General features: G+C 39.4%; 4 protein-coding genes across 10 annotated transcripts in view; 2 read left to right on the forward strand and 2 right to left on the reverse strand.

Annotated features, from left to right (window-relative positions):
- The window catches only part of CHPT1 (choline phosphotransferase 1), a 28,278-nt gene extending 23,031 nt beyond the window's left edge, over positions 1-5,247 (forward strand). For both annotated transcript variants that reach the window (XM_051621722.1, XM_051621732.1), the window contains one exon: positions 409-5,247. In XM_051621722.1, coding sequence (XP_051477682.1) covers positions 409-453 — 45 coding nt within the window. In that variant the 3' untranslated portion in view covers positions 454-5,247. The remainder of the gene's footprint in view (positions 1-408) is intronic.
- Positions 435-10,462, reverse strand: SYCP3 (synaptonemal complex protein 3). Its single transcript, XM_051621746.1, has 8 exons — positions 9,658-10,462; positions 8,375-8,450; positions 7,260-7,294; positions 5,633-5,750; positions 4,520-4,619; positions 3,615-3,713; positions 631-735; positions 435-488 (listed from the first exon to the last, which is right to left on the reverse strand). Exons 1-8 carry the CDS (start codon positions 9,785-9,787, stop codon positions 435-437), a joined length of 717 nt encoding a protein of 238 aa, XP_051477706.1. The 5' UTR covers positions 9,788-10,462.
- A 410-nt stretch (positions 10,463-10,872) lies between these two features.
- LOC127384720 (acidic proline-rich protein PRP25-like) lies at positions 10,873-11,223 on the forward strand. Its single transcript, XM_051619571.1, has one exon. It carries the CDS (start codon positions 10,873-10,875, stop codon positions 11,221-11,223), a length of 351 nt encoding a protein of 116 aa, XP_051475531.1.
- A 3,061-nt stretch (positions 11,224-14,284) lies between these two features.
- GNPTAB (N-acetylglucosamine-1-phosphate transferase subunits alpha and beta) overlaps positions 14,285-27,602 on the reverse strand; it is a 47,727-nt gene continuing 34,409 nt past the window's right edge. For 5 of the 6 annotated variants that reach the window (XM_051616089.1, XM_051616063.1, XM_051616110.1 and 2 more), the window contains exons 17-21: positions 26,548-26,633; positions 24,745-24,843; positions 18,203-18,370; positions 16,605-16,695; positions 14,285-15,475 (exon numbers count right to left, since the gene is read on the reverse strand). In XM_051616089.1, the coding sequence (XP_051472049.1) occupies positions 15,398-15,475; positions 16,605-16,695; positions 18,203-18,370; positions 24,745-24,843; positions 26,548-26,633 (522 nt within the window). In that variant the 3' untranslated portion in view covers positions 14,285-15,397. Of the gene's footprint in view, positions 15,476-15,984; positions 16,043-16,604; positions 16,696-18,202; positions 18,371-24,744; positions 24,844-26,547; positions 26,634-27,602 lie in introns of all 6 variants that reach the window. The other variant, XM_051616079.1, reaches the window with a different exon arrangement.

A 27,602-nucleotide genomic window follows, 5' to 3' on the forward strand; every position in this document is an offset into this window, starting at 1 on the left:
TCAGCAGACTAAATGTTGAAACTGAAAATCTTAAGTCTGCAGCTTGTGAAAAAATGTTTCTATTACACAATGTATCTAAAGGCCTAAAATTATATAAAATCCGGGTAATGCATTTTTCGTTAATTCAGCTCATTCTTACAATTTGACATTATAAAATGTAACAATTTAAACAGTCCAATGCTATTGAAAGTGAATATTAAGTAGTTAAAGATTAAAATTGGACAGACAGTAAATGGTTTGGGGTCCATACCCACCCGAAAGTAATACATTTAATAATATACATTCTTATAACATTATCAGGCACAAGATAAGAACAATCCATGAAAGCATTTAATAGGAACTTTAAAACATTTAAATCTTAACATACTTCTCTATGGCTAATGCCTATACTTGTATCATGTTATTTAGGTACAAGTTGTTTCTCCATTGAGCCATCAGAATAACATGGACTGAAGAGACTTGCGAACAGTTGCCATCTCCTGCTGTTGCTGTTACAAGAAAAGGAGATAATACTGAAAAAATGCCATATAAATATGATACTTTTGAGCTAATTAAATGAATGTCAAATGACTTTTTAATAGAATGTGCATTTTTCCTTTTAAGTAACTTCTTTATAGGTCTGATACTTACAGTGTCCATCATAATCTTCTTCTGCAACAGAGCCATTTCTTTGCGAAGTTCACTTTGTGCACCAGCTAGAAGATTTTCGTTGCTCTTCTCCAGCTCTTCCATGCTCTGAAGTTAAGGATAATCTTAATTCAGAACTGTTCCATGTTAAAGGGTTCACTTAAAAAAACCATTATTGAGACTATAGTTTAGTTTCTACAGCAGCAGTGGTCACTGATAATTGATGAGTTTTGTAATGAACTTGACAGACAAAACATACAGTACTCCAGTTTACATTCATGTTTAAACAATATAGACCCTGTGAAGGAAACAGTCCCCTCCACTCTGAGGTCTCAGCTAGTTGTTCTACATTTCAGTAAATAAAAGAGTTCTACAAGAAAAGATGAAACAGACATCTGTCAGGAATGTTAGGGGTTTAATGACAACCTTGGAGACTTGAAGTAAAGAATATAAAACCCATTAAAGGTCTTTCTCTTTGCACACTTCTCCCCAAATAAGCAAACCTCACTGGTTATCTTCCTTTTGGACATGCAGTTATGCCTATCTCTAAGTACGGATGTAGTTGTATTTTACTGACTTGGCACTTCAGGGCAAGCTCTAGTGGCAGAGGTTTTGTGGGTTTTGGTGGGATGTGTTTGTTTTTTTGTTTTCTTTTGTTCTTTTGCGTGTGTGTATTGATGGTTGGACTCGGTGATCTGAGTGGTCCTTTCCAACCATGACAATTCTGAGATTCTGTATTTAATTAAGCTTATTTGAGGCTTGTTTTTTACCTTTTGATATTATTTGAAGGGAAAGAAATCAAAATTCTATTTGACCTGTTCAGTTTTTTTGTCTTCAATGAAGACATTTTTGACATTTTGGAACATTTATTATTCATGAATGCTTCTGCAGTATCCTCTGAATTTCAGTTATTTTAACCTGTTATTCTATTTCAGAATTTTTTTTTTTAAGCTACCAGACTTGAAAAAAAATAAACCAAATCATAACTAAATGAAATTTCAAAAAGCAACCAGTTAGGAAATGACTGAGATAGAAATTAAAGTTTTTCATAAACTGACAGACTTGAATTACTGGGGTCCGCTCAGCAGCTTGACAGAAAAGGACCTGGGGGTCCTGGTGGATACCAAGTTGAACATGAGCCAGCAGTGCGCCCTTGCAGCAAAGGCATGTGATAGTATCCTTGGCTGCATTAGCAGCGCTGCCAGCAGGTCAAGGGGGGTGATCTTTCCACTCTGCTCAGCACTGGTGAGGCCATACCTAGGGTGCTGTGTCCAGTTCCAGACTCCTCAGTACCAGAGAGACATTGGCAATAATGGACAGAGCCCAAGAAAGGGCCATGATTACAGGACAGGAGCATTTTTCTTAGGAGGAAAGACTGAGAGCTGGGACTCTTCAGCCTCAAGAACAGGAGTCTCACAGGGGGTCTCATTAAGGAATACAAGTATCTGAAGGGAGGGCACAAAGAAGACAGAGCCAGACTCTTGAGGCTTCCAGTGACAGGACCAGAGGCAGTTGGCACAAACTGAAAACACAGGAGGTTCCCTCTGAACATCAGGAAACACTTTTTTATTGTGAGTATGAGTGAGCACTCAAACTGGCTGCTCAGAGAGGCTGTGGAGTCTCCATCCTTGGCAGATTCTCAGAAGCCATCTGGACACAAGTCCTGGGCAACTGTCTCTAGGTAGCCCTGCTGTACCAGCTCCTAGCAGGACCAGACAACCTCCAGAAGTCCCTTCCAACCTCAGCCCTGCACTTACTATTTGGTACTGTGCCTCTGCATTCATTACAAAACCTATTGCTTAAGGTACTTTCATTTCTCTCACAGTTTAGATTTTTAATACCTTACTTAGAAAAACAGTGGGAAGAAGGAAATTCTGAGAACAAAGTGCTTTGTTCTTAGTGTAAACTGACAGGGAAAAACTTTCTTTTAACCCAAGTCACATGCACAATTTTCAGTATTTTTACTCACCAGTTTTTGTTTGCTGCCCAGTATGTTAGCTACTTTGTTAAAAAAAAGAACAACCAACAAATCAAAACACATCACAGTTATCAGTATGAATCATATGTTTAAAACACAGAATCGCTGTAAGCTCTGTCCAAAAAACCTGTGTTTGTAGGGACTCCCAGTCAATGCAAAAATTATGTATAAAACAACAGGCAAGTTAAATGGGACTGATTACATAACCATCCAGTTGGTCCTGTTTTCACTATAAAATAATTATTTCAATCAGACTCTTCCTGCTGACATTTTAGTGAAGGTCTACCTTGAATACCAGGTTAGAGAAAAGAAAACCCTCTCTAATGAATGTGGCTTAGGAAGAGATGAAGGGAGTTCTACTAACTGGGCAATTTTAAGGGAATTGCAGTTGATTTTCTTTAAGGGCCACTCTCCTTACAGGAAGCAGCAATAGCTAGAAAGGTTAATGACAGAAAAAAAAATTATCTAGTTCTCCTTGTGGGTAATGTCCCTGGCAGCAGTAAGTTGCAGCCTAAGATACATTCTTAATAGATGGTTAAGTTTCTTTTTTTTTCAGTACATACAAAAAGTCTAAGGGAATAATTAAGACAAAATCCTGGTGATTTAACTGACCTATATAATCTTTAAACTGGTACAAAACTGTGTTCTGCTTAGAACATATGCTTTGAGGGTTATGGTTAAATATTTGGAACAAGCAAGCCCATCAGATTGCTGTGAGAACACATTTAACTAAATCATTATTAAACAGATGCAATCTGTCTGCAAGTATAGAGAGAACACGTCACATTTGTAACAAGGGAAATAAACTAACAGGAATATTCATGTTAGGCTGTTGTTTTCCTTAAATGAACCTTAAATCTATTTCATAAAAGTTGAATTAATACAGCTTTCTTAAATGCCTTTTATTAAAAAAGCTTATGAGCCAGTGCCCTGGAGAAGCAAAAGAGGTAACATGTTTAAAGTGACATGGTAAGAATCAGCCATCTGCTAAGAAAAAAATGTACTGTACCTTTAAGAATTGCTCATAGAGTTGCTTAATGGTTTTCAGTCTCTGACTTTGAACAATTCTTGCCTGTTGAAAAACCTTCTGTTGCTGACGAAACATATTCTAAAGCAAAAAATAAACATGTTAGCTAACTAAAAGCACTTGAAAGGCAAACTAATGTAACTAGTAATCAGAAATTCTGCCTGCACTGGGAATCTGGGTTATGTTCTGTAGATCTCTGCCTGGAGAGTTATCCTTGTTCTTAGTAATGAAAGACAGACTGAAGACTGGATTAAGCCCTGTTTCACCTCCTGAGGTCCCTTCCAACCAGAATTATCCCTGTGAGATCCTATAAGGATTGGTATCCAACACAGCTCTCTCAAGGGTATCCCAGGGAAATACGTTGCTTAGGGAAAAACAAAACTTGCAAGTGTGTTGGGAGTACAAATACAGCAACATCATGTGACTACATTCCACTGGATAATTCCTATCCCCTTTCAATGATCAAATTCTCATACATGTATTATATATAAACATGTTTTAAGCAATGCATGCTAAAAGACAACTACTTTCCTTTACTCCTTTGTTCCCTGAACACAAAGACTATGGATGCACAGTAACAGGATGCATTCTTTCTTCTCCATACATGGTCTGGTCTTTTCTAAAGCCAAATGCTGGCCTGGGGCATCACTTATCACCATTTATAAACTTGCAATAATACGCCCTTACTCACTTTAAAATATATCCCAAAACTTAAACATTTACAGTTTGAGAGCCACCAAGCTTGAATGAAATTTTTAAATCAAGAGGCAAACAATCGTATGTTTGTTTAAACTACATAAAGAGTTTTTAGATTTCTTGAGTGTCTCAAGAACAACATTTCCACCTTGTGAAAATACAGTGAAACAGGTGCCAAGTTGGAAACCCACCGCTAGTTTTTCTTCTTGCTCCTCAGCTTTCTGCACATCTGCATCCCATTGCTGAAATAAAGTCAGGAACTGCTGGGAGAACTCATGATTGAGCTTCTGCCTGTAAACAGACACTAGCTGTAAGCATGACAAATGTTACAAAAAGTAACAAGGAAAGCTAAGGTTCAACACACAGATGGGACAGAATAAAAGGAGCCAGCATAGATAGAGGCTATTTTGACATTTGGCCCCAACTGAATACTGCATGTTTTGAAAAACTGAGCACACATACATACACACTTTCTGAGTGAATGCGGATTTTATATATATATATATGGAGACTGAGCTTATTTACAAAATTCAGGTTAAAAATAAATTACAAGTTTTATTCCTAACAGTATCAGGTTTTCTAAGATTTACTCTTTCTAGCCCAGCTACAGATCTCGGCCTCAGAACACATGGTTTATAATGAAAAATCTATTAGCTCATTCGTTAGTTCTTTATTCTCTAGTTTATCTGTGTACATTTAAATTAGGTGAATGCAAGTTTAAAATACATATATATAAAATGACCAAGACAGTGACAAGTATTGCTCACTTTAAGTTTTTAGCTGTCTCATTTTTCAGTTTGCTCTACCTGTAGAATCAGATGTAGGAATTAAATAGGCCTTAAGAAGTGAGAGGAATGTTACATAAGGTAAAAGATATTTACAATGTGAAAATTAAAGTTATTTTCTTTCTTAAACACAATGGTAAAAATTTTACTGAATGTTTTTCAATTTTCAAGTAGAAATAGAAAATTCCAACTGAAGTGGAAAAAATAGAAACATTGATTTAAAAGACAAAAATAACACCAAGGGTCATTTTCCATGAAGAAAAAGCAAATCTAAAACCAGTTCTTTACGATACCTTGCTCTCAAAATGCAAAATCCTAAGTTTCTCCATTCAAAACAGAAACCACTATGCTAAACTATTACTGTCATTTTATCCAAGGGGATGCAACTGGATGCAACTTGTGTTTAACTAGTAGATATATTACTTGCTGTTTAACTGGAGGAAGATGGATGAACTATCTGCGCAGTGACATAAAAGGGAATTTGATTTCACTGGTTTGATGAACAAGGGTAAATGTTACCTTTGCTCCTGCTGTGTTTTCCAAACATGTTCAATCTTCTGGTTACTGGTTTTGAGTGAGGCTTTCGTATACATTTCTAACCTTTTCCTCTTAGCTAATAGAGCCTTGTTAATGTCAGCTGAAAATCAAGAAATATTTCAAAATTAAGTAGAGACGTGCCTTTTATTAAAAATGCTTATGAGCTAATGCTTTGGAGAAGCAAAAGAGGTGTGTTTTAATGCAAAGAAGCTAATGTGGTCTGGGTTCCTGGCTGCTGTGTTTAGTGTCCCTCAACCTGTGATTGGCACTGGTGTGAATGCTGCTCCCGTAAGTCCCCCATAAACCCTGACCAACATCTGGCCTCTGGAGATGCAACTACTCATTGCCCAGCCCCACCAGCTACTCTGGCACCTGCTTCCAGTCCGACTGCTCTCAGGGGCCAGACCAAATGGGATGTGCCATGATGTCACTCAGCTTTAGCTTCCTTCATTTTGGTAGAGGGTACAGTCAGACTGGCTCTGAGCAGACACACACAGTGAACTGAAAGTGTCCAATGGTTTGAACTCAGCGTAGCTGCAGCACTTCCATTATGTACATTTAAAATAGTTCCTTACACACCGTCATCATGTGTTCCCCTACTGATTATTATGGTCCAATACACACTTCTAACACATAATCCATACAATAAGCACACATATATGCTTAAAACTCTAGCAGTACTATCCAGTCAGTTCACACTATGTCTCTTCAAACATTTTATTTGGACATCTCAAGAGTCTCTGAATTCTCTACTTGCACAAACCTATGAGTACAGACATGATGTTTTAGTCACACCATCAAAATCCTTATTACTCTAGGTGCATTACTACAGTGCCAGCTCTAAATTTCCAGACATTCATGGAATTCAGGTATGCTGACACTTTTTTTTCCTAGGAAAAAATCACGTTTCAGAGTAATATTCAAATTACTTCAATTTCAGAAATAAATTAAAGGTAGTATGTGGTTGTGTACTTTTTAAAAATTGTTAATATGTTAGCATGCTTCTCTTTAATTTACATTTGGAGATACAATGAACAAGTCACAGCTTAAGGTTAATACAGCAATTTCTTTTCCTTTTCTCTGTAGACTTCAGGAAACATCTGTCCAATCTCTCTTTTTTGCTGAGGCATCTGTCCCTGCTTATGCCAAACCCATTATTTTTGAGCACACATCCTCTCTCTGATCCATTCATTTTCCTTCCTTCTATCCTACTTCCGAGTCTTCATTAGCAAACAATCCTGCCTTGAGTAAGAGCAACAGCTAACTCATAGCGTCCCTTTTCTCTAAAATATCAATACCTCTTAAACTTCATCTTTTAATCAGAACTGATCATCAGAAGCACCCGTGCTTCTCTCCCTTCTTCCTTTTGTAATCACCTACACTAATACTTCCATTTCACTTCATAGGCCATTATTCCCTTCTCTTCTTTCACTTTGTTCTATTTAGATATAACTGAAAACTAGCTTTTTTCAGAAATGCTGACAAATGCTACCAAGACTGGTCATTTCATGCAAATCTTGAAAGTTACTTCATGGTAAGGAATTACTGCGAATTCTGCAACTAAAACATAAATGGTTTATTATATTTATTAGAATGTAAGCCTACTTACCTCCAAATCTTTCTAGCATGTTCTGTACTTCACCCCTGCAAAACAGTGTTTAAAATTTTTATTTGTCCATTTTCCAACTTTAGAAAAAGACTGTTGTATATGCTTAAAACTAATTTTTTCACATGCCTATTACTTGTAGGCAGTGACAGAGCTGTTACTGTTCTACAAGATATAAAACTCTCTCCTGTGAGAGGTCTTGTTTTTAGAATAATTTGCTGTTTTTTAAAAAATTGATTAGTATCTATTAACTTACTCCCCAGTAAAAAGGCAGTATTAGGAATCAATGGGTCCTGAGTGAAGGAGGATAGCAAACAAAATTGATCTTTCCTGATACAAAAAGAAAACACAAAAGGTATTTGGCATATCAAATCCAAACAAGCTGATCACAACATGACTGGCACAGTAAGAAAAAAATCAAAGAAAAATAATATCAGTGTTGTTTTTACAAGATTATAACACCAGTATGTAAGGCAGTGGTTACAATAGCTGACAAGTCCAAAAAGGAACATGGTGGATAAAGAAAACATTTATCTAAATTTTTTTATCTTCTCCACCACAGGATATCACTTTCTTTTGCAGAGTAAAAAACCCAACCAACCAACCAAAAAAAGCCACCCAAAAACCACAACACAAATCTACTGTATCTTGCTAAAAGTTATTTCAACATACACTTTTTAATTACATTTACACTGCCCAGAAATATTGAATTTCATAAGATTTATCTGTAAAAACAATTTCTTTTGCATGCTATAGTTTGATCATTTAAAGTACTGTTAATATCATCAAGCAACTAAGATCAGAGGGAAAAGAATTATCAACAGTTAGGATAAAACTTAAAAAACCTTTTGAAAGAAACAAATATTTTTAAGAACTCACACAAATATATAAATTCTTTATGGATGTTCAAAAGTATCTACAAAGAAACTGGAGAATTACTAATTTTAAAATGTTTTATTTGCTTTTTAAAACCTACAACTACTGTATTACCTGTCACCTGCTTTCTTAATCAACCCAAAAGAAAACCCCAAGCAAAACAAACATAGTGAATAACTGAAATCAGTATCTATTTAAGACTTGTTCATTTTGGAAAAAAAAAAATAAATTCCTAAACTTACCCCACATCATCTGGAATCACATGAGTATTCACCAAAGGTCTTTTCTTTCCATGCTTCTCCATTACTGGTGTTTCACCTTAATACAAATTTCAAAAATATTTACAAAAATGTCTTATGTTTTGTGGGGGGTCATTTGAATTATTAAAAGTGTAACTATTTTTCTGCAATGCCAGTTCTCTGAACATGTCTCATGGGTCTCAGTTCCCATCCATAAAACATGCAACTCTTAAAACTTTGAACTTGGAGCTGATAAATGGTGATTAATTCTTCTGCAAGGCTAGATTTGAGCTGGCGCTGCCTTGACTTCCTCTAGACTGGTCTGAACCAGTTTTAGTTTCTCTGTCCACTGCGATAAAAAAAATACTCCCAATTCACAATGTAACGGCCCAAACTGCAATAATTCCTTTTTACTGTAAAATAAGTCCTGCAGTTGTGTACTCTGACCTCTAGAAAAAGCAAAACTCAACAGGTATTTAAATTTTTGAAAAAAATAAAAATCCTTGGCTGTGGCATTTCTATTGACAAGGGCATGGGGGTGGAATTTAGTTGGAACAAATGAAGAGGGTGAGAAATTGTAAGAAAGAAACCCAGAGATAATGGCTGAAAGGAAAAAATCCAGAAATGTTGTTATATCAAACTTCACAAAAAGCCTATTGTGATGAATCAGAACTGCATTTTTTAAGGAAGATCTACTTTCCTATGACACTGCCTCAAAATTAAACCAGAATGCCTTGGTTGCCTTCTCTTTTCCTCAGCTTTCTCTGCTTCTTCCCCTTTTTTTATCTCCTTGGTTCAGATTAATCCTTAACTGCCAGCATTAAGACTCCCAACTGCCCTACCCAATTCAGCACTCCATACAAGCAGAGCTCTTCTTCTGTTCTATCCTTATCTCACCATGGTATATGCAGCCAGGTGATAGAAGAATATGGCATTAAAGTAACAAAATCATGCAACAAAATCCTACTCTATAAAGATTCCAGCTGCAATTCTAAGACACAACAGTGCACTATACAGAGCTATTCTATTGTGTTCTCTTAACAATCAAATAGGAAGCTAGCTGTCATGAACATTATGAACCATGCTTAGAATCACAGAATGGTTAAGGTTGGAAGGGACCTTAGAGATCATCAGGTTCCAAACCCCCTGCATGGGCAGGGACACCCCACACTAGACCAGGTTGCACAAAACCTCAGACCCTTGCTAACAAGGAAGTTATCTTAATCTCTATTCAGTCAGAAATGTTATAATCTTCATGTTTAAAAGAAAAATAATCATATATGCACCTTCTCTAATATCTTCCTCTGATCCACTCAGCTCTTTTCTTTCCTCCTGAAAATCATAAGCTGGTATGGGTGGATCTTCCTGTGCTTGTTTACCAGCTTTTCCTCCATGCTTCCTTCCTGATGGTGCCATGATTAGATTTTCTTCCTACTGAAAGGGTATGTTGTGATACTTGTTATGTAAATTACCCCACAATACTTGAAAGTTAAGTATGTTTTCATGCTTTTATTGACCTATTATGGACAGCCCTGCAACAGTATCTACCTGTGAGGATATTCAAACAGTCAAACTGGTTTAGCTTTGAGGTAATCCACAGGATTACCCATCAGTGATGTTTTTAAGAACAGGGTCAAAAAAAAAATACCAGGGCTAGCAGAAATATACTTGCTTCTCCTGAAAAACAGGTAAGTAAATCATGCACTTTAAGGTGCCTGCCTGGTCACCTTCCATTATGCTTATTATGTATTTTTTTCTCTACTGCATTCACAAAAAAGCTATGACAATATTATAGTTTACAAAATAGAGAGATGAGAAACCACAAAGAACAATCTGATGCCACAAGCCATCCCACACTAGACAAATACACACACACTTGCCATTTAAAAAAATCCTGACCAAGTTCCTCACTTATCTTTATTTTTAGCAATTACGTCTCTGCGTTATGTAACGCAACTAATGCAGTTTCTCTATCAGCCTTCTAAAAAAGGCACATCAGTGTTCACGTCTTTACCTCAGTAAAACTAATTTTTATAAATCCTGTAGTTTTAATTATTAAACACGACTGACAAAGTATTTTTTTCCGTAGCACTTTATCAACAATAGAAACAACATATACAACAAAAAACAGAAAGCTACCCAGTCCTTGCTTAAATTTTTGTTATCTTACCCTCCCATGACCCCATAAAACCTTCACTACCCACTTTAGCTGATTCCAGGATCCTCAATCCACAGCTGTGCATTCAGCAGCGATTTTGTAAGAGAAACTCACCTCCCTTTTTCACTCTGCCCCCCCCCCCAAAATGTGAAATACACCACTATTTGTGTGAATCTCCTATGTGTGGCTTTTTACCCTGGAGGCCCACACATGCCTACCTCACAGCAGCAAGGGAGCCTTGGCCGCCCACCACACCACAGCCACAACAGGCTTCCAGGGGAAGCCAGAGCGGCCTCCCAACCCTGTTCCTTAACTTTCCCTCCAACCACCTTTCGCCGCTGCGATGATCCCTCCTCCCCCCCGCGCAGCGCCCACCGAGGCCACGGCCACCTCACACGGCGGGAACCCTCCCGCGGGCCGCAGGGCGCGCGGCTCCCTCCCAAGCCCCTCACGTCCTCCGCCGCACCAGAGCGGCCCTCACACCGCCCCCAAGCTCCCCCCGCGGCGCCTCTCCCAGCCCAAAGAGGGAAAGGGAGGACAAGGACGCGGACCCGTCCCCGCCGCGCCCGCTCCGGAGGAAAAAGGCGGGAATCGGGCCGGGCCGCACAACGCGGGGGCGGCGCGTGCGCAGCAACATCCGCCGCGCCGGTCGCCATGGCAACGGGGCCTGCGCTCCAGGCCGGTTCAGCGTTGAACTCCTTCAAACTTCACCGTTCCCCCGCCTTTCTTATTATTAAAAAAAAAAAAAAAAAAAAAAAAAGGCTTTAAAAAAGGCTTTAATTTCTCATTCAGCTGATAAAAAGTCCGCAAAGCATGTTGTTATGGTCTGTGTAGGCGAGAGTATGCTGGCAAGGGAGATTTTTCCCGAAGTCAGTGCGAACAGGCAGGCATTAGTTCTCCAGTCAGATTCGTTTTACAACCTGCATGTTTTTCTTCAGATTTTTTTTTTGCTGTTGTCACTGGGCTTTCTGTCCTCACCCAGTCTATTGGGTTTGCATGGCAAGGTTTTGGAAGGGGTGGGGGGGTCATGTTGAAAAGGACAGGTCAGCCTGGGATGTTTACTGGGCGTATCTTGGCATGAAGAGGAGTTGAATAGAAGTTACTAACTGCAAATGTCTTTCGCCTTAGCCACTAATTACAGTAAGTAGAACTGATACTAGAAATCACTTACTACTTGTCAACTTACCTCATAAGCATGCTAAAATACCCTCCTTTAGGCTAGGAGGGCTCCCTACTCATTAAAGCCCCCTGCCCTCAGAGCATGGGTGCATTTGGTAGCATTATACTTAAAGTGATTTTGGATGCTTTGGTCTATAGAAGAAATCCTGTGTTATGGGAAGGAGAACTATTTGTGAACTATTGCCTATCACCCCTTTCTGCACAGAACTGGAATGACAAACACCTTGACTACGTGTGAATTGGTTCTTGCACACCTGGTGAAGAACCCAGGTTTGGGACAACAGGGAGGCTACAGGGGTGTCTTCTGTTAGAAGCTGCTAGAAACTTCCCCCATGTCCCATATAGCCAGTGCCCAGCTGGCTTCAAGATGGTGGCCAAGGCCCAGCCCATCAGCAGCAGGGGTAGCACCTCTGGAGTAACATGTTTAAGGAGGTGGAAAAAAACCTGCACAACCACCTGCAGCAGGAGAAAGGAATAAGAATATGAGAAACAACTCTGCAGATACGCAAGTCAGAGAAGAAGGAGGTGAGAAGGGGCTCTGGGCACTGAAGCAGATTCCCTTGCAGCCTGTGATGAAGACCATGGTGAGTCAGGCTGTCCCCCTGCAGCCTGTGGAGGTCCACAGTGGAACAGGTATCCACCTGCAGCCTGTGGAGGTCCACAGTGGAACAGGTATCCACCTGCAGCCTGTGGAGGACTCAGTGCTGGAGCAGGTGGATGCCTGCTGTGATCCCCATGGGAAGGCTGCGCTGCAGCAGGCTCCTGGCAGGACCTGTATATACATGGAGAGAAGCCCACACTGAAACAGGTTTGCTGGCAGGACTTGTGACCCCATGGGGGACTGATTCTGGAGCAGTTTGTTCGTGAGGGATTGCACCCCATGGAAGGGACAAATGTTGGGGTAGTGTATGAAGAACTGCAGCCTGTGGGAAGGACTCACATTGGAGAAGTTCATGGAGGACTGTCTCCCATGGAAGGGACCTATGCTGGAGCATGGGAAGATGGTGAGAAGTCAAGCCCCTAAGAAGGAAGGAGCAGCAGACAATGTGCCATGAACTGACTACAACCCTCATGCCCCATATTCCTCTGTAGTTTGCTTGGTTTTTTTGGGGTAGAAGAGGTAGAGAAAACCAGGAGTGAAGCTGAACAAGAAGAAGGGATGGGGGGAGGAGGTGTACTAGGATTTAGTTTTTAATTTTTCTACTCTGATTTGATTGGTAATAAGTTAAACTGATTTCCCCAAGAAGAGTCTGTTTTGCCCACAACAGTAACTGGTGAGTGATCTCTGTGTCCTTAATCCATAAGGCTTTTGTTATACTTTTCTCTCCCTTGTCCAGTCGAGGAGGAGAGTGGTAGCATAGCTTTGGTGGGCACCTTGCATCCAGCCAGGGTCAACCCACCACACCCAGTTAAGGTATTTTGCTCTTTACTTATGAAACCCAAATGCAAAATCTAAATTAAAAAAAAAACAACAAAACCCCACAACATAACAGTATTTGAATTGTCCATCTTCTCATTAACCTTCTACTTTTTGAGAAATTTTTACTCTTCTAATTCCCTCCCTCATTCCTCTGGCAGGGAAGAATGAGTGGCTGGGTGCTTAGCTGCCACCATAATACTGGTTCATCTTAGCCTGCTCTGCTTGCTTGCTTTTTTTCCAGGTATAGGGCACACAGATTTTAGCAGTGATTTTCAATGGATAATTCTCAGGAAGTTTATGGTACATCTTTTGTCTGTTACTCTGAAGTTAAAAAAAAAATGCCATGAGCTTCAAAGCAACTTCAAAAACTGCTTAAACAAAAATGAACTGCAGTGACAGCCAAGCTACTTATGGAAGCAGTTTATACCTAACTTCACCAGAAAAACTGCCTTAAAATTTCAACTGAGTTTTTCCAGCTATTTTGATTAGAATGTTAAATATTAGTTGAAAGAAGAATATCAAAAAACACCAACCTAAAACAGCTACTGGCCAGATTTGACTCTACCTAGTAACAGTTTGAAGAAGCTATCAAAGCTTTCTTCCATTTCTTGAAATCTCTCATTTTCTTCTAGTCTGAAGTACTGTAGATATAAACTACTTATGTTATTTGTTTTAGCAGAATCACAGAATCATAGACTTCTACAGTTTGGGTTGAAAGCGAGGGACCTTCAAGATTATCTAGTTTCAAGCATGGGCAGGGATACCTCCCACTAGACCAGGTTGCTCAAAATAAGCAGTTTCCCATTTTTCTGCCAGAGAAACAATATTTTGCGTCTTGTTTTGAAACACGGATGAGCAGAGAGAGGCTCTGCCTGCACCCCACTTTGGCTGACAGAACAAGCAGCCAAGGATGCTTCAGCACAAGTTGCTGCTAGCAAGAGATACAACAATTAAAACTGCTTACATTTTTACAATGCTCAAAAGTTTGATTCTGCTTTGAGAATCCATTCATGTGTCAAATTAATATTAATTATTCCTGCTGGAAGTTGAAGGGAAAAATAAGAATATTTGACATAAGGATTCATAAGCATTAATGGCTAATTTATCCAAGTGGGTGAGTTTTGGTTTACTTTAAAACAGAAGAAGATGACAAAAGTGTTATCACATTATAGTTTATTTGAAAGCAAACCAAGTATCTTACAATACATATGCACATACGTTTAGTACGTCATCCGATTACAAAAAATTAATGCTTTTTTGAATACTGCTGATGCAATTAAATGAAGATACACCACCAAAAATTTCTGCTTGAAAACATTCAGTATCATTTCCCACATAAAACTGTACTCTTCAGATGTATCGGCAAAACACAGGGCCAAGCCCAGGTAAGCTGAAAAACACCAAAGCTTCATATGTCAGTACAAATATTGTTTTCTGAAGTGAAACACTGCTGCCATATATTGCTACATTAAAACAATCTGTTACTCATTCATATAGAGAGGCACTTTTGCTTTTATATTTACAATACTTGTAAAATACTATACCTTAATCATTTTCCTTTGATTACAACCCTCTCTCTGTAATCAAGTCAAGAAATAACACCACCGTATTTTTTGGAATATTATACACCAGATAAGTTTAAAAGTATCTTTCAAATAATCACCAGTTGTTCTGTTACTGTGTATTTTTTATTAGTATACATTTCTTCCAAATCCTAATTAAATACTACAAATTGGGGGCTGAATTGTCACTGTGCTTTAAAGAATGTCAACATCAATAAACATATGTTAAATCTCAATGACAAGTTACATAATTCTTGGGTTTCCCGTAGGGCTAAAAAGAGCAGCAACAAAAATCTGCAAAATGTTTTGGAATGCAAGATCAAGGACTTGTTAGGCTGATCCCAAAGAACTTAGCATTCCAAGATTTTATCTAGTTGGCAAAATCTACTGCAATAAATGCAGCTACATTTCTTTAATTAACCCTTTTTATAAAAAAGGATAACATGGCCATGAACTAACAGTTGTAAGATCTGCTGAAAACTGCCTATGTACAGGTCTTCTGAAGTAATTTTTTATGTTGTTTTACATTGTCACAGCTCCAGCAGCTTCCATATCATGAAGAGTAATGCAGAGATTCTAACTGTAGATGCATGATTTTTTTTCTTCATATCAACGTAGTTAAATTTAAAACCATAAAGACACTTATGAGAAAGATTTTAAACGCTTTTCACATCTTGAGGTAGACTGATCTCCAAAATAAAGCTCTTCTACACTTTGATTTGTTCATTACCAACTTTCTTTTGGATCCTTCTCCTTGGAAAAATCTTCCGTTTAAGTGCAATTAGCTGAAGAGAGGAAAAAACACAAATATTTAGTTCTCTACTGGGCCAGAGGTACACAGCTGGTCAGGCTTTCATCCTCGAATCTATAAAATCTGTACCAGCCATGGTAATTAAGTCAATACCATCTTTTAATTTTCACTGCATAGGAAAGAAAGTTATTTACTCAACTTTGTCTAGTAGTTGTATATATTTTCGCTGCATTTCTCAATAACCAGAATACAAGGAAAAAGTTAAGAATACAGTATGCCTATATTCTGATAATTTTGAAGTTAATTTAGGTATTTAAATTAATGTAACACCAGGACACACTGAGTTTCTAGAAGATCAACACAAAGCTGGAATCTTTAAACAGTATGTATATACCTAGCTGTACTGCTGAGTTGAATACCACCTTCCAAAACTAAGTTACTAACGGAGGGCAAGTTTTCAAATATATAAAAAAGGCTGAAAGTGAAGGAAAAGATTCATGCAAAAGTTACAGGTGGGAAAAAAAGTAATAATCAAAAGCCAACCTTTCAAGAATTACACCCTCTTCATCAGACCACGGAAAGTGTTACTTAAGGCCCCAACCTGCAAAGAATTACCCATATGATTTGTTCCATTGACTCCCTCTAAGTTTAGCAGGATTAATCACGTTCAAGAAAGCCATTTTATGCTCGCAGCAATTGAAGTTTTTTTCCTTCAAGTTAAAACTTTTTAATCCAATAGGAGCCTTTGCAATTACTTACCTTGAGATTTTCTTCAGAACATGAGCATTGTTATTGCGTGAATTTTCTTCCTGTTAACTTACTTTGCACTTTTACCAATATGTGTGTTAATAGACCAAGACTTTCAAAAACAATTACTGATTTTGAACATCCAAATTTAGCACACTTCTAAGAACCTGACAGTCACAAAGTGCCTGAAAAGGGAACACCACTCTCCTTTCCCCCCATATAACTCTTTTCAAGGAATCTCAACATGACTTAAACATTGAAGCAACCTCATCATCAGTCATGTATCATCTCTACTGCCTTTATGAAGGAGAAATCCTAGCTATGCTTAAAACCTATTTGAAAAATCCAGTTTGTCATTCTGAACATACAGCAATCTATTAAACATTATTGAATTTATAAGAAGATATTAACATTACCTGTTCAGCAAAAAATGAGATGACTGTAAATACAATAAGTGTTACTAGAACACAATAGGTCCAGAATTTGAGCTTGTCTCTATATGCCCTCCTGCGCAAAGAAAGAAAAACAGCATCATATATTGTAAATATATAAACTTTAAAGACTTTCCATGAAAGAGGCAAAGAAAGTTTTTTTCAAGTTCTTAAAGGGTGGCTAACAAAACCAATGGAGAAGCATGGCGAGGACAAGGGGTAAGAGGTCCAAGCCAGACTGGGAAAGGTTGCATCTGGATATAAGAAAGAAATTTTTTACAGTGAGAACAGTCATTCACTAGAACAGCCTCCCCAGACACATGGTGAAATCTTCATCACTGGAGGTTTTCAAGACATGAGTGGACAGGATACTAGATGGCTAGAGCATCTAGGCTCCCTTTGCAACAAAAGGCAAGACCAGGTAATCTTTTGAGGTCCCTTCCAAACTGAGCTGTGCTAAAATTCTCTACAACATTTTGACAATGCATGCCTGTTAACTTGTGTGTAAGAACCAAAATGCTTATTTAATGTATATGGCCCAAGTTCTGCACATTTCTTAACTTCCTTTACTTTCAATGTAATCTTCAAACTGCTCTGGTACCCTCCTAGAGCCATTGTAGGGTTGTTACACTGGCTCTTAAACCAAGATTAAATACCATTCAAGATAAAAGGTGGAAAACTCAACTGAAGGTAAACAGGGATTTCCACCAGCACTTCAGCATGCTTTAACCCACACTGATAGAAATCAGATAGAAATAGGTCAGAATAAAGTGTTCTTTTGACAAGCTCCTGGTGGATAGCCTCAAAAAAGGATCCAACATTTTATCTGCTCCTCTGGCCCAAATTACTACAGCTATCTGCTCAAAGGGGTCTGACCTTCACTCCCTCTGCCGCTCATACAGCAGGGCTTCTAGCAATACAATCACTCTTTTTTTTTGTCATCTACAATGCCTTCCAATTCTTTCTACAGTTCCTCTAGTATTTTCTCTTCCCTTACTAACAGCTATTTCTCATCATTTGAGGACCAGCAACAAAATTACTATACTATTACTCTTGTCTCATTGTTACTGCTATAACTAACAACCCTCTGCTTGTATTCTCAAATAAACTTCTCCGATTTCTGAAAATAAAGTATTATTTTAAAAATGGCAAGAAGTACACAGATATGAAAATTTCACATATTAAGTAAAAATGAGACACATGTATGTTTGCTGATGACTATTCAACTCATTATTGCTGACAGACTAAAAAAAAACCCACTCTGTGGGAAAGGTCACAGAGTTTATATTGCTCCTGTGCAACAGATATTCCAAACAATGGGGTTTTTTACATTTAAAGAAAGCCACAAGTCATTAACTACTTTATTTAAAAAATTTTCTTTGAAGTTCAGGCCCATCAATGAAATGTTAACTTTAGGAGCAACAGAAAAACATGAATCCTGCAAACCTCAAATATTAGTCTTCACAATATTTCACTGTTAACTCCTTCATGACAATACTAGGGGGAAAATTAATTGTACCAATACATTTTATAAATATCTGCTATCAAGCTACAATCACTTGAAGAGAACCTGTGTAACATACCATTCTTGGAGTTCATGCATGTGAAGGAAACGATTCCGATATTCTCTTGGCAGTTCAAACTGGGAAGGTATGGGAAACATTGATTCATAAAAGTCCCTAAGCACCGCTTTCACTGTTTGAGCATCCTTATGATTGTGATCAATATTGTCATTTAGGCAAACAAATTTTCTAGAAAACAAGAAGTCTTTATTAGGATATTTCCACTAATACTATGTCAAAGGTACTGGCAAACCAAGAACACAAACAGAATCCTTTTAAATAAAACTGAAATAGTATCCTTTAAATTCAAATTTATACATTTGATACAGGTTTTAGAATCACAGTATTTTTTGAGTGGAAGGGACCTTAAAGATCATCGAGTTCCAACTCCTTTGCATGGGCAGGGACACCTCCCACTCGAACAGGCTGCTCAGAGCCCCAACCAGCCTGCCCTTGAACACCTCCAGGGATGGAGTCTCCACAACATCTCTGGGCAGCCTGTTCGTGTCTCACCACCCTTACACTGAAGAATTTACACCTGATCTCTAACCTAAATCTTTCAGCTTAAAACCATTACCCTTGTCCTCTCACTGCAAGCCCCTGTAAAAAGACCCTCCCCAGCTTTCCTTTAGGCCCCCTTCAGGTACTGGAAGGCCACTGTGTGGTCCCCCCAGAGCCTTCTCTTTTTCAGACTGAAAGACCCCAACTCCCTCAGCCTGTCCTCAGAAGCGAAGTGCTCCAGCCCTCAGATCACTTTTGTGCCTCTTCTCTGGACACGTTCCAACAGGTCCACATATTTCTTCTGCTGGGGGCACCAGAGATGGACACAGGATTCTAGGTGAGGTATTACCAGGGCAGAGTAGAGGGACAGAATCACCTCTCTCATTCTGCTGGCCACACTTCTTTTGATACAACCCGGGATGGAGTTGGCCTTCTGGGCTGCAACACTGGTGGCTCACGTCCAGCTTTTGATCCACTAGTACCCCCAGGGCCTTTTCTACAGGGCTGCTCTGTTTTCCATCTGGACTCAGAGCCGTTGACCACTACCCTCTGGACTCAACCATCTAGCCAGTTCCTCATCCACTGAACAGTCCACCCATCAAACCCATATCTCTCCAATTTAGTGAGAAGGATGTTGTGGGGGACCGTGTCAAAGACCTTGCAGAAGTCCAGACAGATGACATCCACTGCTTTTCCCTGGTCAACTGATGTAGTCACGTTGTTGTAGAAAGCCACTAGATTGGTCAGGCAGGATTTGCCCCTGGTAAAGCCATGCTGGCTGTCCTGGATCACCTCCTTATCCTCCACGTGCCTTATCATGTCTTCTAGGAGGATCTGTTCCATGATCTTCCCAAGCACAGAGGTGAGGCTGATAGGTCGGTAATTCTCAGGGTCCTCCTTTCTACCCTTTTAAAATATGGGCATAACATGTCCTTTCTTCCAATCACCAGGGACTTCACCTGACTGCCATGACTTTTCAAATACCATGGACAGTGGTTTGGCAACTACATCCGCCAGTTCCTTCAGGACTCTGGGATGTATCTCATCAGGTTCCATGGACTTGTATCTTAAGGTTTGTGACCATCTGAGGAACCTGATCTTCACTTACAGTGGGGGGGGGTGCGCTGTCTCTCTGGTCTGCATCTTGTGGGCCATCAACACGAGAGTTGTGAGGAGAGGGGTTGCCAGTGAAAACTGAGGCAAAAAAGTTGTTGAGAACCTCAGCCTTCTTCTCATCTGTTGTCACCATTTCACCACTGTGGTTCATCACGGGGGTACACTTTCTTTAACCTTCCTTTTCTGGTTTATTTACCTGTAGAAGCCCTTCTTGTTTTTCTTAACATCTCTTGCCAAGTTGAGTTCCAGCTGTGCCTTGGCCTTCCTGACCTCATCCCTGCGTAACCGGGCAGTGTCCCTATACTCTACCCAGGATACCTGTCCCCTCTTCCACTGCCTCTGTATGTCCATCTTGCCTTTTAGTTTGACCAGCAGGTCTTGACTCAGCCACGCTGATCTCTTACCTTCCTTGCCTGATTTCCTATACCAGGGGATTGAGACCTCTTGTGCCCTATAGAAAGCATCTTTAAAGATCTGCCAGCTCTCTTCTGCTCCCTTATCCCTGAGGGCCATTTCCCATGGGGTCCTACATACTAACTCCTTGAAGAGCTGGAAGTTTTCTTTCTTAAAATTCAGAGACCTGACTAAGCTTTCCATCTGCCTCTTACCCTTAGGACAGTGAACTGCAGTAGTGCATGGTCACTGCAGCCCAGGCTGCCTTCAACTTTGATATCCCTAAAGAGTCCACCGACATTTTTCACAACCAGGTCCAATAATGCATCCACCTGTGTAGGACTGTCAATTTCCTGACTTAAGAAGTTGTCATCAAGGCATTCCAGGAGTCTCCTGGATTGCCTACAACTTGCCCTGCTACTTTTCCAACAGATGTCGGGATGGTTAAAATCCCCCAGCAGGATGAGAGCCTGTGATCGCGATATTTCTTCAAGCTGAAGTAAGAAGGCTTCATCAAGAGGCTTCACTTGATCAGGTGGCCTGTAATAGACTCCAACCACCAGGCTCCCTTTGGTGTTTCAATCCCTGATTCCCCCCCATAAACTTTCAACTTGCTCATGGCTACTTTTTAGGGACAACTCTTCACACTATCCAACTCTTCACATAGAGGGCAATACCTCACCCCTTCTTCCTGTCTTAGCCCTTCTGAACAGCTTATAGCCTTCGATAGCCACACTCCAATCATAGGATTCATCCCCCCAAGTTTCTTTAATTGCCACTGTATCATAGCTTGCCTGTAGCACGATAGCTTCCAACTCCTCCTGTTTGTTGCCCATGCTGCGTGCATTGGTGTAGAGGCACTTCAGCTGGGGCTGAGGCACTCCTGCATCCTTTATGACTTCCAGACCTTCAACCCCCATTGTGCAAACCCCAGGTATGTTTTCCCTTCCCCCTTCAAACCTAGTTTAAAGCCCTGTCAGTGAGGGCTGCTAACTTCTGGGAGAATATCCTCTTCCTGTGCTGAGATAGGTGCACACCATCTTTTGCCAGCAGGCTCGGTGATGTATACGCTGATCCCTGGTTAAAGAATCCACAATTCTGTCGGTGACACCAGCCCTAGAGCCAGGTATTAACCTGTGAGATTTTCCAGTTACTTCCTTCATAATTTTCCAGTTACTTCCTTCATAATATCCTGCTCCTGCCAATATGGAAGAAAAGATAACTTGGGCACCTGAGTCCCTGACTATTCTCTCCAATGCCCTGAAGTCATTCTTGATTCCCCTTGGACTTGTAACAATTTCCTCACTACCCACCTGAAAGATCAGTAGTGGGTAGTAGTCAGAGGGGCATACCAGGTTAGAGACCTTTTTTGTAAAATCTCTTACCTGGGCCCCAGGGAGGCAGCATACCTCCCTATGTCGATACCTCCCTGGTCAACAAATAGGGCCCTCCATTCTTCTGAGGAGGGAATCACCAGTGACAACAACTCTTCACTTTTTCTTAACAGAAGATGTTGTTATAAGAGTAGGCCAACTCATGTTGGGCCTCTCCTCTGTCCCAGATGGTCTGTCATCTGTGACGTCATTAGTCTGCACCTCAACTTCCAGAGCCTCATACCTGTTGTGTAGACTTATCTGAGGGGAGGATGTATGAAGGGAAGGGGGATGCCTACAGCCCTGAGCAGGAATCCGCTTCTACCTTCCCTCATCTTCTTGCTTGCTATTGTTAGACTGGTAGCAGGAGGGCTGAGGACTCTTTTTTTCTTCCTGCGTCTCTTGATGTACCTGCCTCGGGGATGTTAAGAGTGAGACTCTACCAATCTATTTCATCCTCAGAGTCTCTGATGCTTCTTAGCATCTCGACTTCATCCCTTAGCTCAGCCACCACGCAGAGCAGGTCCACTACTTGGTCACAACTCATACATATGTTGCTAGAGCAATCACCAAGTGCTGGAGATAGGCTGTGGCATTCCCTGCAGCCAGAGACCTGGACAGCCACATGCCTCTGTGGCACCATGGTCTGGGTTTCTGCATCCTTTATAGCAGAGGTAACTGCTTTTGCCTGCAGGTAAACAGTTTCCTTATTGTTGCATTATTTTAAATTAATGTGATTTTAATTCTGAGCACCAAGGCTGACAGCGAGTCAAAACTGCTGATGATTAAAAATGAGAAGTCACATTTCTCTGTCATCTGTTTATGTAATGCTGCCACCTAATGGGCACGAGTCAGAGCCCACCCCTGGATACAGGCAGCAGGTTAGGTGGCCAGCACTATGATTTGGGTGATAGTTTTATAGTTTTAAACAAATTAACATGAATAAAGTATTTCAAATAATAAAATGAGCTCCACTGCAGTAGGTAAACACACTAAATTATTAATATTTTACTGTGTGTGCTGCACTCTTCAGACAAAGTCATCATAAAAATTATAAAAGATCATACAAGAGAAGGCAAAGCTTGGTCCCCAGGCTTTGAGTTACTGAGGAATAACATATAACCTGGGCAGAAAATTACTTGAATCACAGACCCAAAGCTGAACCTGTACAACCAACCAAAATACAACAACAACCTGATTAGAATTTAGATGGAATTCACTGTGACCAAATAAGTATGCTCCAAATAATACCTCTTGCAGCAAGTTATTTCTTGGATAAGAAACACACAACTATCTAAGACACAGCAAATTACTGAAACTGAAGCAGCAGCTAGTGTGCTAGACTGCTATGTACCCTTGGCCACTCTGACCTGATGCTTGACAACAAAAATTCCCTTTCCCACATATGGGCAAGGTTATGTGCTTTATTTGTATTGTGAGATACCAGACTCTTACATTTTCCCCAGAGGGAGAAATCATATCTGGTGACATATGCCTTGTAATTGTTAACCTTTCTAAATAGTAGTTCTGGTCAGCTGTATTCTCTACAGTATGGTGTGTTCTTTCAAAGAGCAAAGTTCAGACTTCCTACATGAAGCTGGAAATAATCAGAGCCCTAGAGGACATGAAGCGGCCTGCACAGGGCATTACCACTTTTCCTCAGTCTGTACTGAATCTGGCACAATTGATAACCTTGCTCTAGACAATTACGTGCAGAGGATCAAGAGTCATTCAAATTGCTACATCTGAGAAGAACAAAACACGGCTCTCCTCTTCCAAGATGAGGAGGCTATGTCTATACTATCAAGAAATACTATGCAAAGCAGCTGGTTATGGCAATCATATGCCTACACTATAAGTGTTTTGAGAGTTCTCTCTGGACTGTCCCTGACCTTGTCCATTGGACTGGCAGCTCACTAGCCCTGGGAATGCAGTAGCTGCACTCCTGGAGTGTGTATCAGTGTTCAGCTTCATCAGATGCAGTTTACAGACTGGGAGGTTGCCACACATAGCAAACCAAAGCACAGTAAGTGGGAGTGAAGAGGATATCAACCTGTTTCAAATGGAAAGACTGTTTTAATCCATCTAAAATAAACCAAATCTGAAATTCCTCTGGATATTTCAGAATTAATGTCTAGACAACTAAGGCACACTTTCCTTAAGGATGCAAACCAAACATTTTAGGCAGATCAGCAAGTGAACAATACTTTTAGTTTGTCCCAAGAGAGGCACAGAATACCTGTTTTTAGAGACTGTAATTATTCTGATGCTTTATATGCAGGGAAAACATGGCAAAGAGAAGGACACAGTGTGCCTACATAGCCATGCCAGCTCTCTTTTGCTGACTACAGCACTGCACTACACTTTGCAGGAACACAGCCCAATCAGTTGACTCAACTTTACTTCAAGAACCTGCCAACAATCTGGGACTATAATACACTACTGCTCCTTCAGAGAAAAACAAAACACCAAAAAGGGTTTGCATATGTGGAGTCTGCTTTACAGGCAGCTGAGATTAGCCAACAGCTTGCTGTGACCTGCAAGAGGTTTCACTTCCCCTTGCCCAAGGTACCTGGTCCTGTTTTCCTCCTTGCTCTGTTTTTTGACACTTATCAGACCCCTCCTTGAAGCCAAACTGATTAAACTGGCAGAAAACTCTAAGTTTCCAAAGACTCTCTGACTTCCATGAAGTTCTAAAGGACTCTGTAGTTTTCTGAAGACAGAAGCAAGATGCAGGATAAGAGTGTGCAACCAAGAGGAAGGAAGGAAGGAGACGGGTGCAGGTATTGTCTCCCTTTTAAGACAGCTGGCTATTAAACTATCTCAGCATATCTTGTTGACCCCCAGTACTAGCAGTGGGCTCAGAACCACAGTTAAATACTTCTGCAAAACAGATTCAGACTTGAGGCTCAAATACAGCATCCTTTGCTTTGCAAGGGGGTTGCTGTGAAACATATTCCAGGATATTTATTTTCCCATTTCAACAGCCTAATTCAACACTCTCAATTTTAAGTATCTAAATCTTTCACCACTGTAGAGTGGAGAAACAGAGGCCTACCTTCCAGCACACAGTATAGAAATACACTGCAATAAAATATTTTTTTCAACACACAGTTTAAATAGTTGAAGCAGAAAGTTAAAACCACCTCAAAACTTCATACAAGTCAAGATACAGGATACCTGGGGTTTTTTCGTATGTCATCCAGCTGACCAACTACATGAGAAACATTTGTGCGAATCATTTTGAAGGCAATTTCCTCTTCTCCCATGATTTCAAACCTTATTGTTAAATAAATAAATAAATTATACTTTAACAGAACAACCTAAATTCAGGTTCTATAAATATTAACATTTTAGTAACTTTCTTACAATATGATCGTCAAACCTTTATTAGCATTTATAATCTTATTCCTATCAGTGTATTTGCATTTTTCAGCTAATGTTCTTGTACAGAATCACTTTCCTGTATATTTATTAGTTGCCACTCATAAACAGAAGAATCGAATTCTACTGCAAATTATGTAAACTACAAGCTTTTGGTAAGAGTAGCTATTACTCCAAAAGCAGACATAAAACTTAGGCTTTTTTTAAACACATACTTTACAATTGTAATTTCTAATTGCACTTCAGACATGAGAAAACACATTCTTATTATTCAATCAGTAATCCCAGAAAAATCTTGAAATAAAATTAGAGAGTATATAAAAATACAGCCTTAAGCACATATAAAACCTTCCTCATCCACCTAATCCATAACTTGCAGACAAAACAAGTATACGAAATGCTAAGCATATAATTTCTGAAGGATATCTTGAGTTTAAAAGAGGGTCAAATGTTCTTTCAACAGCCTTAGTCACCAAACTTATATATTTCACTTTTCTTATCTTGATAAGAAAATACCCTGCCTGCTTCCTTCAAGTCTCACCTGAGAATATACTCTATTTATTAAGCTCACAAAATTAATAAAACAGTTATTCAATATTGAAGTTCAACAGAACAAAAGAGCAGCTTATATGTCAAACTGATATACAGTAATGTATTTAAATCACTAAGCACAGCAAATCCTTGCACCCACCCCAACATTTTTCTATCTCGCTTGTTGTGTTAGCTTTTCAGTCTTAGTGTAAACTCGCCTGTGAAGGGAATTATTTTTAAAGCTTATAGCACTACTTGAGGCAATAGCTGCCCTAAGCAGCAACTGTAACGTTCTTCATTCTCCAGTTTAACTTTGTAGCCACTCCTAGGACAACTCCATGCTTCAGAGACTCCCCACCACCCTCCCCTGCCCAACACCCCCTGCAAGGCAATGGACAGGAGACAAGGCTGTAAGCTCCACAGCAGCAAACAGACTTGTCAGCATGCAATTGGATTACAGGCTTTGGAGAAGAAAGATCTGAGGGAACCTGCAACTCAGGCCGATCTACGCAAATACAATTATTCATGATCATCCTTTCCAAATGGGGACGGAAGCCCTTCTGTTGTTCCCCTTCCTTCTCACCTGTCACTCCTCCTAGCAGGAAAGCTACAAGATATTAGAGCTAAAATGCTTTTTCTTTTCTGTTTTTTTAAGCTTAAATAGAAGAAAGGATGAAACAGATTTACAACTTCCAGATACAGCTCTTTCCTCCTTTTTAAGCTACTTTAACTGCCCTCACTCACTACATACAGTAAATTTATATAGCTATATAATTGATATACTCTGGCTTACTGTTGTACAACACAAATTAGGATGTGGCACAAGTTAACAAAAACAGCACAAAACTATTTGGCCTACTAATTAGGAAAATATTAAGAACAAATCAGAGCATGCTGAAAAATAAGACATGCAAAAGTAGATATCAGTATATTTCTTCAGATCCACTCAAAATAAATTGAGCTAAGATTTGTTAACATACACATGAAATCCTTGGTTATTTATGTATTTATAACTCTTACTGCTTTAAGAAATCTACCATGGCTTTTCACAGGAGTGTAACAACATACCTGTACTTGTTTTTGTCCTTGTATGCCTTTCGAATTCTGTCAGTCACAGGTTTGCAATTTGTCACTAGGTTTTTTGTTACTGGAGGCTGGAAGAAAACATTGCTTAGATTATAGGTTACTGAAAATTACAGAGACTGTTGTAAAGATGTATTTTGTAGGAAACCTGTATTACAGCTAGAAATGCCTGCATATGCTTTTGTCTCCTGGAATGAAAAGTACCAGTTTCTTAATAAACTGTTGAGGGGAAAAACAAACAAAGATCCTGATGCATAACAAGGATTTCCTGTGCATACAAATATTATATGAAAAATATTAATTATTTTTTGAAAAACACTGCAACTTCTAGATTTCATCCTCAACAAAATATTCAGAAATTTTAGCCCATTTGACAGCTGACTTTGATATTCCTCTAGTAGAGGCCAACATAACACTGGCCAGGCAAGCTCTGCACAACAGCTTATAAACATTAGGACTTATTTCTATCACAAGCTATGCTGAAACAATTCTGGGAAATAAAATCTTTATTCTCAAAGGATATATCTATGGTAGTAGACTCATTCCAAGAAATTTAGCTGTTGCAGACAACAGAAGTAAACATAAATTAGGCCTCTTTGCTAAACACAAACACTAGTTTGTCACTATTCAAAGTGACTGGCAACATTAGTACACTAGGCATTACTGCTTAGATTAGTAGGATTTTACTAACTCTCCAAAAAGATTAACGTAATTTCATGTTGTTCCCAACCACTGAGACTTGTTTTTAACCCTGTCTTAAAACATATTCATGGCAGCCATCCCTAATTACTACTCTTCAAAGTTTTTATTTCAAAGAATTTTGAAAACTGAATTTAGAGTTCATAATCTGTACTCAAAATTATTTTTGCTTTGATATAGTATTAGTTTGAAGCTATAAAACAAGAGATCAATTCAGCAAAGTACATGTACACATTTTTTTCAAAGGCATACATTGATGCAGAAATTAAATTATCATTGTAAAAGAAAACTAGGTATTAGTATCAGAACTAAAGATTTTAGATTTCTACATTCCAGAATAT

The sequence above is a fragment of the Apus apus genome, chromosome 1 (genome assembly GCF_020740795.1).
Source record: "Apus apus isolate bApuApu2 chromosome 1, bApuApu2.pri.cur, whole genome shotgun sequence".
Classification (NCBI taxonomy): domain Eukaryota; kingdom Metazoa; phylum Chordata; class Aves; order Apodiformes; family Apodidae; genus Apus; species Apus apus.

What these genes read in the sequence shown, in the direction of transcription:
- SYCP3 (XM_051621746.1), bottom strand. Translation starts at nt 9,787, where the DNA reads ATGGCACCATCAGGAAGGAAGCATGGAGGAAAAGCTGGTAAACAAGCA. An exon ending in GTGATTCCAGATGATGTGGG is followed by an intron (nt 7,295 to 8,374) that starts GTAAGTTTAGGA and finishes ACTGTTTTGCAG; the next exon opens with GGGTGAAGTACAGAACATGC. An exon ending in AAAACACAGCAGGAGCAAAG is followed by an intron (nt 4,620 to 5,632) that starts GTAACATTTACC and finishes GTCTGTTTACAG; the next exon opens with GCAGAAGCTCAATCATGAGT.
- LOC127384720 (XM_051619571.1), top strand. Translation starts at nt 10,873, where the DNA reads ATGATCCCTCCTCCCCCCCGCGCAGCGCCCACCGAGGCCACGGCCACC.